The following is a 14,272-nucleotide window of genomic DNA, read 5'->3' on the forward strand; positions in this document are numbered from 1 at the left end:
CCAGGAATCCCAAAACTAAACCAGGACTGGGCTGGACCCAGGAATCCCAAATAAACCAGGACTGGGCTGGATCCAGGAATCCCAACTAAACCAGGACTGGGCTGGATCCAGGAATCCCAGATAAACCAGGAGTGGGCTGGATCCAGGAATCCCAAATAAACCAGGACTGGGCTGGATTGAGGTATCCCAAAACTAAACCAAGACTGGGCTGGATCCAGGAATCCCAAATAAACCAGGAGCGGGCTGGATCCAGGAATCCCAGATAAACCAGGACTGGGCTGGACCCAGGAATCCCAGATAAACCAGGAGCGGGCTGGATCCAGGAATCCCAAATAAACCAGGAGTGGGCTGGAAGGCCCCAGGAGAGGTTGGCCCAGCCTGCAGCTCCACGGAGCCCTTTGTGCTGCTCAGAGAAGGGAATTTCCCTCCCGAGCCCCAAGCTGAGCCCCCCACGGCCCTTTGCGTGATCCCGAGATCCAAATCCACCCACCGGAGGAGACGGAGCCCCAAAATTCCCCCGGGAGATCCGAAGGGCGCCCTGATCCCTCCATCCCATCCCATCCCAACCCTGGGACACGCTCCCGGCCTGGCTCCTCCCAGCTCATTAAACAGGAGGCAATTAAAGCCAGGACAAGAGGCAGCAGCAGAGAAACCCCTGGGAAAGGCTCACGGAGCCTCCACAGCCCGATTTTGGGTTCAAACCCAGGGATTTTTGACAACTCCCAAGGTTTTTTCCCACGGATCACAGGGAATAAAGTCATAAAATCATCAATAGCCACAAACTCGTTTCATTTGCCGGCCCCAAAATCCCACGTGGGGCCGCTAAAAGCCAGTAGTGATAAAATGAAATATTATTAATGCTCGGGTTTCCCGTCCTCGCGGGCACGGGAAGCGTTTTCCAGGGAGAAGCACCAAACGTGCCCGGGCTGGGGCAGCGGGGCCGTAGTGTCACCCCACGCCCGGTGGCAGCAGCGTCCCCAAACCCAGCAAAAAAAGGGGATTTGGGGATTTTTTTTTAGCTTATTTTGTCCAGCTCAGTGGCGGAGCAGCGTTCCTGGGGTCAGTGTTTGTGCTGCGGGGGAACACGCCGGGACGAGGGATTTGGGGGCTCAGCACGAGGGGCTGCCCCGCGTGTCCCCGCGTGTCCCCCGCGTGTCCCCGCGTGTCCCCGCGTGTCCCCGCGTGTCCGTCCGTGTCCCCGGCACTGCTGGTGGCTCTGGGGCTCCGGCCCCCCCAGGTCTGGGGCTATTTTTGGGGGTGGCAGGGCGGCTGCTCCGGGCGCAGGGGCCGGGTGACGCTTACCGTGCTGCCGCAGGCCAGGAAGGAGGCGCCCAGGGCCACGAGGCACAGCCAGGTCTGCGGGACAGAGGGACAGTCAGGGACAGAGGGACAGGGGGACAGTCAGGGGACGGGGGGACAGTCAGGGGGACAGAGGGACAGGGGGACAGTCAGGGGGACAGAGGGACAGTCAGGGGGACAGAGGGACAGTCAGGGGACAGAGGGACAGAGGGACAGTCAGGGGACGGGGGGACAGAGGGACAGTCAGGGACAGAGGGACAGAGGGACAGTCAGGGGACAGAGGGACAGAGGGACAGAGGGACAGTCAGGGGACGGGGGGACAGTCAGGGGGACAGAGGGACAGAGGGACAGTCAGGGGACGGAGGGACAGTCAGGGGGACAGTCAGGGGACAGAGGGACAGAGGGACACTCAGGGGGACAGAGGGACAGTCAGGGGGACAGAGGGACAGAGGGACAGTCAGGGGACGGGGGGACAGAGGGACAGTCAGGGGGGACAGGGACAGGGGAACACTCAGGGGGACGGGGACAGAGGGACAGTCAGAGGGACAGGGGGACAGAGGGGACAGGGACAATCAGAGGGGACAGAGGGGACACTCACAGGGGACAGAGGGGACAGTCAGAGGGGACAGAGGGGACAGAGGGGACACTCACAGGCGACAGGGACAGTCAGAGGGGACAGAGGGGACAGAGGGGACACTCACAGGGGACAGAGGGGACAGTCAGAGGGGACAGAGGGGACACTCACAGGGGACAGAGGGGACAGTCAGAGGGGACAGAGGGGACAGTCAGAGGGGACAGAGGGGACACTCACAGGGGACAGAGGGGACAGTCAGAGGGGACAGAGGGGACACTCACAGGGGACAGAGGGGACAGTCAGGGAGACGGGGACAGGGACAGTGGGACAGTCAGGGGGGACAATCAGGGGGACAGGGGGACAGAGGGGACAGGGACAGCCAGGGGACAGGGACAGCCAGGGGACAGGGACAGTCAGAGGGGACAGGGACAGTCAGCTGGCACGGTGACAGGAACAGCCTTTCAAGACCGTGGGCATTGAGGTTGACAGGAACATTAAGCTCAGCAGGTCTGGAGGAAGAAACAGCCGGGTGCAGGGAGAGCCTGCTACAACTGCACTGTGCAGCCAGGACACAATAAATGATGTAATTGTTAGGTGTGATGATTGGTTAGTAATTAAATATAATTACGAGAAACTCGGGGTTGAATAAAGGCAGTGTGTTACAATAGAACAATGTAAGGTGAATAATTAATATCGAAGTTATATAAGGGTAGAATATAAAATATCAGCTCGAAATGGGTGTCGGAGTCAGATTTGGGTTTGTATCCCTGATTCCAGAGCTCTCAATAAAAGCACTGCAGAGAATCACATCCTGTGATTATTTGTGTTCCTAAACAATGTAAATTTAATAATTAATATGCAAATTAATATCGAAGTTATATAAGGGTAGAATATAAAATATCAGCTCGAAATGGGTGTCGGAGTCAGATTTGGGTTTGTACCCTGATTCCAGAGCTCTCAATAAAAGCACTGCAGAGAATCACATCCTGTGATTATTTGTGTTCCTAAACAATGTAAATTTAATAATTAATATGCAAATTAATATCTAAGTTATATAAGAGTAGAATATAAAATATCAGCTCGAAATGGGTGTCGGAGTCAGATTTGGGTTTGTACCCTGATCCCAGAGCTCTCAATAAAAGCACAGCAGAGAATCACATCCTGTGATTATTTGTGTTCCTGAACGCTGACACGGGGACAGAGGGACAGAGGGACAGAGGGACAGAGGGACAGAGGGACAGAGGGACAGGGGGACAGGGGGACAGGGGGACAGAGGGACAGGGGGACAGGGGGACAGAGGGACAGGGGGACAGGGGGACAGAGGGACAGAGGGACAGGGGGACAGGGGGACAGGGGGACAGAGGGACAGGGACAATGGGACAGAGGGACAGAGGGACACAGGGACAGGGGGACACAGGGACAGTGGACAGGGGGACACTCACAGGGACAGAGGGACAGTGGACAGGGGGGACAGAGGGACAGGGGACAGGGGGACAGGGGGACAGAGGGACAGGGACAATGGGACAGAGGGACAGGGGACAGGGGGGACAGAGGGACACAGGGACAGGGGACAGGGGGACACTCACGGGGACAGAGGGACACAGGGACAGAGGGACACAGGGACAGGGGACAGAGGGACAGAGGGACAGAGGGACAGGGGACAGGGGGACACTCACGGGGACAGAGGGACAGTGGACAGGGGGACAGAGGGACAGGGACAATGGGACAGAGGGACACAGGGACAGGGGACAGGGGGACACTCACGGGGACAGAGGGACACAGGGACAGGGGGACACTCACGGGGACAGGGACTGCAGGGTCACCCCGCCATGGCACCGCTCGCTGGCTCCAGCCTGGCAAGGCCACCCCAGTCGTGTCCCCGGTGCCCCGTGGCTGTCACCCAACAAGGACCCAGCCCGGGGTGGCCATGGGGACAATTCCCAACCCCGCCGGGGACAGGACACGGGGGGACATGGGGGACACGGGGGGACACGGGGGGACACGGGAGGGGACACGGGGACATGGGGACACGGGGGACACGGGGGACACGGGGGGACACGGGGGACACGGGGGGACATGGAGCTGAGGGGGACAGGAGAGACCCGAGGGTCACACAGAGGGGACAAAGAGGTGACACAGAGGGGACACGGAGCTGAGGGGGACAGGAGAGACCCAAGGGTGACACAGGGGTGACACAGAGCCGAGGGGGTCCCTCCAAAATCCCTCCCAGGGCCCCAAAGTCCCTCCTGGGGCCCCCAAAGTCCTTCCCAGGCCCTCCAAAATCCCTTCCAGGACCTCCCAAGTCCCTCCAAGGACTTTCAACTCCCTTCCAGGACCTTCAAAATCTCTCCTGGGACCTCCAAAGTCCCTTCCAGGGCCTTCAAAGTCTGTTCCAAGACCTTCAACTCCCTCCTGGGGCCTTCAACTCCCTCCTGAGGCCCCCAGACTCCGTCGCAGGACCTCCAATATCCCTCCTGGGCTCCTCAAAGTCCCTCCTGACACCCCCAAAGTCCCTCCCAGGTCTCCAAAGTCCCTTCCAGGACCATCAACTTCCTCCCAGGGCCTCCAAAGTCCCTTCAAGAACCTCCAAAATCCCTCCCAGGACCTTCAAAGTCCCTCCTGGGGCCCTTCAACTCCCTTCCAGGACCTCCAAAATCCCTTCCAGGACCTTCAACTCCCTCCCAGGACCTTCAAAGTCCCTCCTGGGGCCCTTCAACTCCCTTCCAGGACCTCCAAAATCCCTTCCAGGACCTTCAACTCCCTCCCAGGACCTTCAAAGTCCCTCCTGGGGCCCTTCAACTCCCTTCCAGGACCTCCAAAATCCCTTCCAGGACCTCCAAAATCCCTTCCAGGACCTTCAACTCCCTCCCAGGACCTTCAAAGTCCCTCCTGGGGCCCTTCAACTCCCTTCCAGGACCTCCAAAATCCCTTCCAGGACCTTCAACTCCCTTCCAGGACCTTCAACTCCCTCCCAGGACCTTCAAAGTCCCTCCTGGAGCCCTTCAACTCCCTTCCAGGACCTCCAAAATCCCTTCAAGGACCTCCAAAATCCCTTCAAGGACCTCCAAAATCCCTCCCAGGACTTTCAACTCCCTTCCAGGGCCTCCAATATCCCTCCTGGCACCCCCAAAGTCCCTCCTGGCACCCCCAAACTCCCTCCCGCTGCCATGCAGCCCCCAGCCCGTTCTCCCCCGGTCCCCCCGAGCCCCCCGAGCCCCCGGGCCCGGCTCACCAGGTAGGCCACGAAGGCCAGGTAGAGCAGGCTGAGCGCGGCGGCGCCCACGTAGAGCGGCAGGCTGCGCAGCGCCAGCACGTAGGCAGCCACGAAGTACAGGTTGATGGAGCAGAGCAGCAGGATGAGCAGCCCCCCGGCCACCCGCCAGAGCCTGCGGGAGGGAGGGGAGGTGAGGGAGGGGAGGGAGGGGAGGGAGGGGAGCAGCCCCCCGGCCACCCGCCAGAGCCTGCGGGGAGGGAGGGGAGGTGAGGGAGGGGAGGGAGGGGAAGGGCAGGATGAGCAGCCCCCCGGCCACCCGCCAGAGCCTGCGGGGAGGGGAGGGTGAGGGAGGGGAGGGGAGGGAGGGGAGCAGCCCCCTGGCCACCCGCCAGAGCCTGCGGGAGGGAGGGGAGGTGAGGGAGGGGAGGGGAGGGAGGGGAGCAGACCCTCGGCCACCCGCCAGAGCCTGCGGGAGGGAGGGGAGGTGAGGGAGGGGAGGGGAGGTGCAGGTGAGGGGATGCACCAGGTGAGGGGGGAGATGCTGCTGATGAGGGGCAGGCGTGCCCAGGTGTGCCCAGGTGAGAGGAAGGTGTGGCCAGGTTTGGGATAGGTGTGCCCAGGTGAGGGCCAGGCGTGCCCAGGTGTGCCCAGGTGTGCCCAGGTTAGAGGAAGGTGTGCCCAGGTTTGGGATAGCTGTGCCCACGTGTGCCCAGGTGAGCTGTAGCTGTGCCCAGGTGTGCCCAGGTGTGCCCAGGTGTGCCCAGGTGAGCTGCAGATGTGCCCAGCTGTGCCCAGGTGTGCCCAGGTGTGCCCAGGTGAGCTGCAGATGTGCCCAGCTGTGCCCAGGTGTGCCCAGGTGTGCCCAGGTGAGCTGTAGCTGTGCCCAGGTGTGCCCAGGTGTGCCCAGGTGTGCCCAGGTGCCGCGGTACTCACAGGCCGTTGGCGAAGTCGCTCATGACGCTGGGCAGGCTGGTGAAGGTGAGCACCGGGATCAGCGCGAACGGGAGCTGCGACCGGAGAGAGAACGGAGCCTGGAGAGGGGAGCGGCTCCGGCCGCGCACCTGGACCCGCCCCGCTCACCTGGACCTGGCCCTGCTCACCTGGACCCTGCCCCGCTCACCTGGACCCGGCCCGGTCACCTGGACCCCACCCCGCTCACCTGGACCCGGCCCGCTCACCTGGACCTGGCCCGGTCACCTGGACCTGGCTCTGCTCACCTGGACCGGCCCCGCGCACCTGGACCCCACCCCGCTCACCTGGACGCGGCCCTGCTCACCTGGACCCGGCCCCGCTCACCTGGACCTGGCTCTGCTCACCTGGACCCCACCCCGCTCACCTGGACCCCGCCCGGTCACCTGGAGCTCCTGAACCCAGCTCTGCTCACTTGGACCCGGCTCTGCTCACCTGGAGCTCCTGGACCCGGCCCGCTCACCTGGACCCGGCTCTGCTCACCTGGAGCTCCTGAACCCAGCCCTGCTCACCTGGACCCGGCTCTGCTCACCTGGACCCGCCCCGCTCACCTGGAGCTCCTGGACCCAGCTCTGCTCACCTGGACCCGGCCCGGTCACCTGGACCCGGCCCGGTCACCTGGACCCGGCCCCGCTCACCTGGACCCAGCTCTGCTCACCTGGACCCCACCCCGCTCACCTGGACCCGCCCCGCTCACCTGGACCTGGCTCTGCTCACCTGGACCCCACCCCGCTCACCTGGACCCGCCCCGCTCACCTGGAGCTCCTGGACCCAGCTCTGCTCACCTGAACCCAGCCCTGCTCACCTGGACCCGGCCCGCTCACCTGGACCCGGCTCTGCTCACCTGGAGCTCCTGGACCCAGCCCTGCTCACCTGGACCCAGCTCTGCTCACCTGGACCCACCCTGCTCACCTGGAGCTCCTGAACCCAGCCCTGCTCACCTGAACCCGGCTCTGCTCACCTGGACCCAGCCCTGCTCACCTGGACCCGGCCCTGCTCACCTGGAGCTCCTGAACCCAGCTCTGCTCACCTGAACCCTGCCCCGCTCACCTGGACCTGGCTCTTTTCACCTGAACCCAGCCCTGCTCACCTGGAGCACCTGGACCCGGCTCTGCTCACCTGGAGCTCCTGAACCCAGCTCTGCTCACCTGGACCCAGCCCTGCTCACCTGGACCCGGCTCTGCTCCCCTGGACCCGGCCCTGCTCACCTGGAGCACCTGGACCTGGCCCCGCTCACCTGGACCCATCCCTGCTCACCTGAGCCCGCACCCCTCACCGGCAGGCTCATGAGCCCCGCCCCGCTCACCTGCAGGCTCATGAGCCCCGCTCACCTGAGCCCATCTCCCCTCACCTGCAGGCTCACCTGCGCCCGCCCCGCTCACCTGCGCCCACCCCACTCACCTGCAGGCTCATGAGCCCCGCTCACCTGCACCCATCTCCCCTCACCTGAGCCCATCTCCCCTCACCTGCACCCATGTCCCCTCACCTGAGCCCACCTCCCCTCACCTGTGCCCACCCCACTTACCTGTGCCCACCCCACTCACCTGCGCCCGCCCCGCTCACCTGAGCCCGTCTCCCCTCACCTGCAGGCTCATGAGCCCCATGTCCCCTCACCTGCAGGCTCACCTGAGCCCATGTCCCCTCACCTGCACCCATCTCCCCTCACCTGCAGGCTCACCTGTGCCCCGCCCCGCTCACCTGCACCCACCCTGCTCACCTGCACCCATCTCCCCTCACCTGCGCCCGCCCTGCTCACCTGAGCCCATCTCCCCTCACCTGCACCCATCTCCCCTCACCTGCAGGCTCACCTGTGCCCCGCCCCGCTCACCTGCACCCACCCTGCTCACCTGCACCCATCTCCCCTCACCTGCACCCGTCTCCCCTCACCTGCAGGCTCATGAGCCCCATGTCCCCTCACCTGCAGGCTCACCTGAGCCCATGTCCCCTCACCTGCACCCATCTCCCCTCACCTGCAGGCTCACCTGTGCCCCGCCCCGCTCACCTGCACCCACCCTGCTCACCTGCACCCATCTCCCCTCACCTGCGCCCGCCCTGCTCACCTGAGCCCATCTCCCCTCACCTGCACCCATCTCCCCTCACCTGCAGGCTCACCTGAGCCCATGTCCCCTCACCTGAGCCCATGTCCCCTCACCTGCAGGCTCATGAGCCCCATGTCCCCTCACCTGCGCCCGCCCCGCTCACCTGCACCCACCCTGCTCACCTGAGCCCATCTCCCCTCACCTGCAGGCTCACCTGCGCCCGCCCCGCTCACCTGCAGGCTCATGAGCACGTTGAGGAAGTCGTTCATGCCCGTCAGGTGCTCCACGTCCTGGAAGATGGCCACGAAGAGCGTGGGCGTGACGGCGATGGAGCGCGTCAGCAGCACCCGCGCGAAGCGCGACCAGCGCAGCTGCAGGAAGCCCTGCGGGGGCAACGGATGAGTAGGGGAGGAGTAAGGTGGGAGTAGTGCGCGACCAGCGCAGCTGCAGGAAGCCCTGCGGGGGCAACGGGTGAGTAGGGGGGGAGTAAGGTGGGAGTAGGGTGGGAGTAGGGTGGGAGTAAGGGGGGAGTAAGGTGGGAGTAGGGTCGGAGTAGGGTGGGACCAGCACAGCTGCAGGAAGCCCTGCGCAGGAGCAACGGGTGAGTAAGGGGGGAGTAGGGTGGGAGTAGGGTGGGAATAAGTGGGGAGTAAGGTGGGAGTAGGGTGGGAGTAGTGCGGGACCAGCTCAGGTTCAGGAAGCCCTGCACAGGAGGAATGAGTGAGTAGGGAGCGAGTAAGGTGGGAGTAGGGTGGGAGTAAGGTGGGAGTAGTGCGGGACCAGCGCAGGTTCAGGAACCCCTGGGGGCCAGGAGTAAGGAGTGAGTAGGGTGCGAGTAGTGCAGGGCCAGCGCGGTGAGGAGTACTGAGTGAGGACCATGGAGCAATGAGTACTGAGTGAGGAGTGTGGAGCAATGAGTACTGAGTGAGGAGTACGGAGAGAGAAGAGCCAAGCAGCGAGGCGCCAGCAGTGTGGAGTAAGGAACACTACAACACGGAGTAGGCAGGGAGCAGGGAGCGAGGAGTGCTGAGCGAGGAGTACTGAGCGAGGAGTGAGGAGCCAAGCAGCGAGGCGCTGGCAGTGCAGAGTAAGGAATAAGTACAACACGGAGTAAGCAGGGAGCAGGGAGCGAGGAGTGTGGAACAAGGAGTAGTGAGCGAGGAGCGAGCAGCCGCCTCACCTCCATGACGAACTGGCCCGAGTAGGTGCCCGTCATGGTGGAGCTCTGCCCGGCCGCCAGGATGCCGATGGCCCAGATGTAGAGGGCGGCGGGGCCGAAGGAGCAGCCCAGCACCGCGCCCTGAGGAGACGAGGAGCAGCTGCGTCAGCCCCGGGCACGCAGCTACACCCAGGAGTAAGGAATGGCTGGAGTTACACCCAGGAGTGAGGAATGGCTGGAGTTACACCCAGGAGTAAGGAACGGCCGGAGTTACACCCAGGAGTAAGGAATGGCTGGAGTTACACCCAGGAGTAAGGATGGCCGCAGCTACACCCAGGAGTAAGAACGGCCGGAGCTACACCCAGGAGTAAGAACGGCCGGAGCTACACCCAGGAGTAAGGATGGCCGCAGCTACACCCAGGAGTAAGGATGGCCGGAGCTACACCGAGGAGTGAGGAACGGCCGGAGCTACACCCAGGAGTAAGGAATGGCCGCAGCTACACCCAGGAGTGAGAACGGCCGGAGCTACACCCAGGAGTAAGGAACGGCCGCAGCTACACCCAGGAGTAAGGAATGGCCGCAGCTACACCCAGGAGTAAGGAATGGCCGGAGCTACACCCAGGAGTGAGGAATGGCTGGAGCTACACCCAGGAGTAAGGAATGGCCGGAGCTACACCCAGGAGTGAGGAACGGCCGCAGCTACACCCAGGAGTAAGGAATGGCTGGAGCTACACCGAGGAGTGAGGAATGGCTGGAGCTACACCCAGGAGTAAGAACGGCCAGAGCTACACCCAGGAGTAAGGAATGGCTGGAGCTACACCCAGGAGTAAGGACGGCCGGAGCTACACCCAGGAGTAAGGAACGGCCGGAGCTACACCCAGGAGTGAGAACGGCCGGAGCTACACCCAGGAGTAAGAACGGCCGGAGCTACACCCAGGAGTAAGGACGGCCGGAGCTACACCCAGGAGTGAGGAACGGCCGGAGCTACACCCAGGAGTGAGAACGGCCGGAGCTACACCCAGGAGTAAGTACGGCCGGAGCTACACCGAGGAGTAAGGACGGCTGGAGCTACACCCAGGAGTGAGGAAAGGCTGGAGCTACACCCAGGAGTGAGGAACAGCCGGAGCTACACCCAGGAGTGAGGAACAGCCGGAGTTACACCCAGGAGTGAGGAACAGCCGCAGCTACACCCAGGAGTGAGGAACGGCCGGAGTTACACCCAGGAGTGAGGAACAGCCGGAGTTACACCCAGGAGTAAGGAACAGCCGGAGTTACACCCAGGAGTAAGAACGGCTGGAGCTACACCCAGGAGTAAGAACAGCCGGAGCTACACCCAGGAGTAAGGGGCCCGTCGCGGTCCCCGGCCGCTGCTCCCGGTTGGTCCAGGAGCAGCAGATGCCACCAGAGGGTCACTGTGACCCCAGGGACACCTGACAGGGCCAGTGTCACCCCTGGGACACCAGGCAGGGTCAGTGTCACCCCTGGGACACCTGACAGGGTCAGTGTCACCCCTGGGACACCTGACAGGGTCAGTGTCACCCCTGGGGACACCAGGCAGGGTCAGTGTGACCCCAGGGACACCTGACAGGGCCAGTGTCACCCCTGGGACACCAGGCAGGGTCACAAGGATGTCCTGGACATGGTGTCACCCCATGGGGACACCAGGCAGGGTCACTGTGACCCCTGGGGACACCAGGCAGGGTCACTGGGATGTCCTGGGCGTGGTGTCACCCCATGGGGACACCTGACAGGATCATTGGGCCCCAAGGGACACCTGACAGGGTCACTGCGCTGTCCCGGGTGTGGTGTCACCCCTGGGTGTCCCCACCACGCTGTCCCGGGTGCGGTGTCACCCCTGGGTGTCCCCACCGCGCTGTCCCGGGCGTGGTGTCACCCCTGGGTGTCCCCACCGCGCTGTCCCGGGTGTGGTGTCACCCCGGGGTGTCCCCACCGCGCTGTCCCGGGTGTGGTGTCACCCCGGGGTGTCCCCAGCTGTCCCAGGACACTCACCCCCTTGTAGATGTCCACCTCCAGCGTGCCGTTGTCGCTGGGGAAGAGCTCGGTGTGGGGGCTGCTGGCGTTGGCACAGACCTGGCGCTGCAGGGCACAGGGAGGGATGGGGGCAATGGGCACGGAAAACCCGGAAAAGCCCTGGGATCACCGGGAAAACCCCGGAAAACCCGGAAAAGCCCCGGAAAACCCCCTGGGATCACCGAGAAAACCCCTGGAAAACCCAGAAAACCCCCGAAAAACCCCCTGGGATTGTTGGAAAAACCCCCGGAAAACCCCTGGAAAACCCCCTGGGATCACCGGGAAAACCCCAGAAAACCCGGAAAAGCCCCGGAAAACCCCCTGGGATCACCGGGAAAACCCCAGAAAAGCCCCGGAAAACCCCCTGGGATCACCGAGAAAACCCCTGGAAAACCCAGAAAACCCCCGGAAAACCCCTGGAAAACCCCCTGGGATCACCGAGAAACCCCGCAACACCCCTGGAAAAACTCCTGGGATCGCCAGAAAAACCCCTGGAAAACCCCCTGGGATTGTTGGAAAAACCCCTGGAAAAGCCCCTGGGATCTCCCAGTCCCAGTGCTCCCAGTCCCTCCCCATCCCTCCCAGTGCTCCCAGTCCCACCCAGTGCTCCCAGTCCCAGTCCCACCCAGTGCTCCCAGTCCCAGTCCCTCCCAGTTCCAGTGCTCCCAGTCACAGTCCCTCCCAGTGCTCCCAGTCCCAGTGCTCCCAGTGCTCCCAGTCCCATCCAGTCCCACCCAGTGCTCCCAGTGCTCCCAGTCCCATCCAGTCCCACCCAGTGCCATCCAGTGCTCCCAGTCCCAGTGCTCCCAGTCCCTCCCAGTGCTCCCAGTGCTCCCAGTGCCACCCACCACTTGCGCGTTGGTCTTGTTGAAGAAGGCCTCGGCGAAGACGGTCACCACGAAGATGTTGATGATGAAGGAGACGAAGAGCGCGATGCACGACTCGATGAAGAAATACTTGTTGGCCTCCCTCACCTCCCTCTTGTCCGCTCGGTTCACCTGCCGGGACTGGGGACAGGGGGGGACAGGGACAGGGACAGTGACAATGACACAGGGACAGGGACAAGGACAGGCACAGGAGGGGACAGGGACAGGAGGGGACAGGGATGGGATAGGGATGGGACAGGGACGGGGACAGGGACAGGGACAGGAGGGGACAGGGATGGGATAGGGATGGGACAGGGACGGGGACAGGGACAGGGACAGGAGGGGACAGGGACAGAGGGGACAGGGATGGGACAGGGATGGGGACAGGGACAGGAGGGGACAGGGACAGGAGGGGACAGGGATGGGATAGGGATGGGACAGGGACGGGGACAGGGACAGGGACAGGAGGGGACAGGGACAGAGGGGACAGGGATGGGACAGGGATGGGGACAGGGACAGGAGGGGACAGGGACAGTGACAATGACACAGGGACAGGAACAAGGACAGGCACAGGAGGGGACAGGGATGGGGACAGGGACAATGACACAGGGACAGGGACAGAAATTCCTCGTCAACCCCGGGATCAGAGCTGGTGGTGGGACGCAGCTCCTGCCTGCCAAGGATCCCACACCGGCCTCAGGCTGGAAATGGGGCTCTGCTCTACTGCCAAAAGCTGGGGCAGTTTTCTTCTGCTAAATGAGTGATTTTCTCCTGTTAATTGGGCAGTTTCCTTCATTAATTGGAGCTTTCTCCTGTTAATTGGGCAGTTATCTTCTGTTAAATGGACAGTTTTTTTCTGTTCATTCGACTGTTTTCTTTATCTCTTCCACAACCAATCCTCCCTCATCTCTAGATCTCTGCTGTTTATGGGCCATTAATTAATTATCTTGTGTTCATGGGCCATTAATTATTAATTATATTCTGTTCATGGGCCATTAATCATTAATTATCTTCTGTTCATGGCCACTGAGTGTCCCTGCATGGCTGAGAAAATTCCATCATCCCACTGGGAGCTGCTCCGCCCAGGGGAGGAGCCGAGAATTCCTACTTGGATATAATCCGAGATTTGGAGCAACAGACAGCCTTAACCCACTAAATTCCATAAAAACCCAGCTTTTTTCCCACTAAATTAAAAAAAAAACCCAGCTTTCTTCCCCCTGCATTCCCGGAGGAGCCCAGGCCCATCTCCCCCAGCCCTGGAGCTCCAAGGAAAACTCCCCCTTGTGCAGGATCTGCTCCAGCAGAAGCACAGCTGGCACTGCAGGAGGCTGAGCCCCCCTGGGATGGGGCTGAGCCCCCCTGGGATGGGGCTGAGCCCCCTGGGATGGTGCTGAGCCCCCTGGGATGGGGCTGAGCCCCCCTGGGATGGGGCTGAACCCCCCTGGGATGGGGCTGAGCCCCCCTGGGATGGGGCTGAGCCACCTGGGATGGGGCTGAGCCCCCTGGGATGGGGCTGAACCCCCCTGGGATGGGGCTGAGCCCCCCTGGGATGGGGCTGAGCCCCCCTGGGATGGGGCTGAACCCCCCTGGGATGGGGCTGAACCCCCCTGGGATGGAGCTGAGCCCCCTGGGATGGGGCTGAGCCCCCTGGGATGGGGCTGAGCCCCTCCCTGACCCACAGGGGCCGGGGCTGCTCTGACTCTGGCAGGGCTGTTTTCTATTGCTGCTTTTTAAATTTTATTTTTATTTTCCTCCCTAATAAAGAACTGTTATTCCTGCTCCCATATCTCTGCCTGAGAGCCCCTCCATTTCAAATTTATAACAATTCAGGAGGGGTTTACATTTTCCCTTTCAGGGGAGGTTCCTGCCTCCCTCAGCAGATGTGGGTCTCAGATTCAAAGAAAGAAACTGAGAGTTTCTAGCCAGGCAAAAAGCCTGGGAAAGAATGCAAATAATCCTTTCTCTCTCTTGTTTTCCACATTGTTTATAGTTCAGTTCTATCCCTGTGCGTCAAGCACTCTGCACCAACGCTGTGGGTTTGTTTTCACTTCAGGACCGATGGATTTGGTCCTTGTGGGGCTCTGTATAAATGAGCAGGGTATTTTGAATATATAAATGAGC

At 62.1% G+C, this 14,272-nt stretch overlaps 1 protein-coding gene across 3 annotated transcripts in view; it reads right to left on the bottom strand.

Moving 5' to 3' along the window:
- Nucleotides 1–768: 768 nt before the first annotated feature.
- LOC110481537 (natural resistance-associated macrophage protein 2-like) overlaps nucleotides 769–14,272 on the bottom strand; it is a 38,289-nt gene continuing 24,785 nt past the window's right edge. For 2 of the 3 annotated variants that reach the window (XM_077788627.1, XM_077788628.1), the window contains exons 10-16: nucleotides 12,134–12,292; nucleotides 11,265–11,351; nucleotides 9,276–9,395; nucleotides 8,329–8,478; nucleotides 6,021–6,094; nucleotides 5,106–5,259; nucleotides 769–1,356 (exon numbers count right to left, since the gene is read on the bottom strand). In XM_077788627.1, coding sequence (XP_077644753.1) covers nucleotides 1,246–1,356; nucleotides 5,106–5,259; nucleotides 6,021–6,094; nucleotides 8,329–8,478; nucleotides 9,276–9,395; nucleotides 11,265–11,351; nucleotides 12,134–12,292 — 855 coding nt within the window. In that variant the 3' untranslated portion in view covers nucleotides 769–1,245. The remainder of the gene's footprint in view (nucleotides 1,357–5,105; nucleotides 5,260–6,020; nucleotides 6,095–8,328; nucleotides 8,479–9,275; nucleotides 9,396–11,264; nucleotides 11,352–12,133; nucleotides 12,293–14,272) is intronic. The other variant, XM_077788629.1, reaches the window with a different exon arrangement.

The sequence above is a fragment of the Lonchura striata genome, chromosome 27 (genome assembly GCF_046129695.1).
Source record: "Lonchura striata isolate bLonStr1 chromosome 27, bLonStr1.mat, whole genome shotgun sequence".
NCBI lineage: Eukaryota > Metazoa > Chordata > Aves > Passeriformes > Estrildidae > Lonchura > Lonchura striata.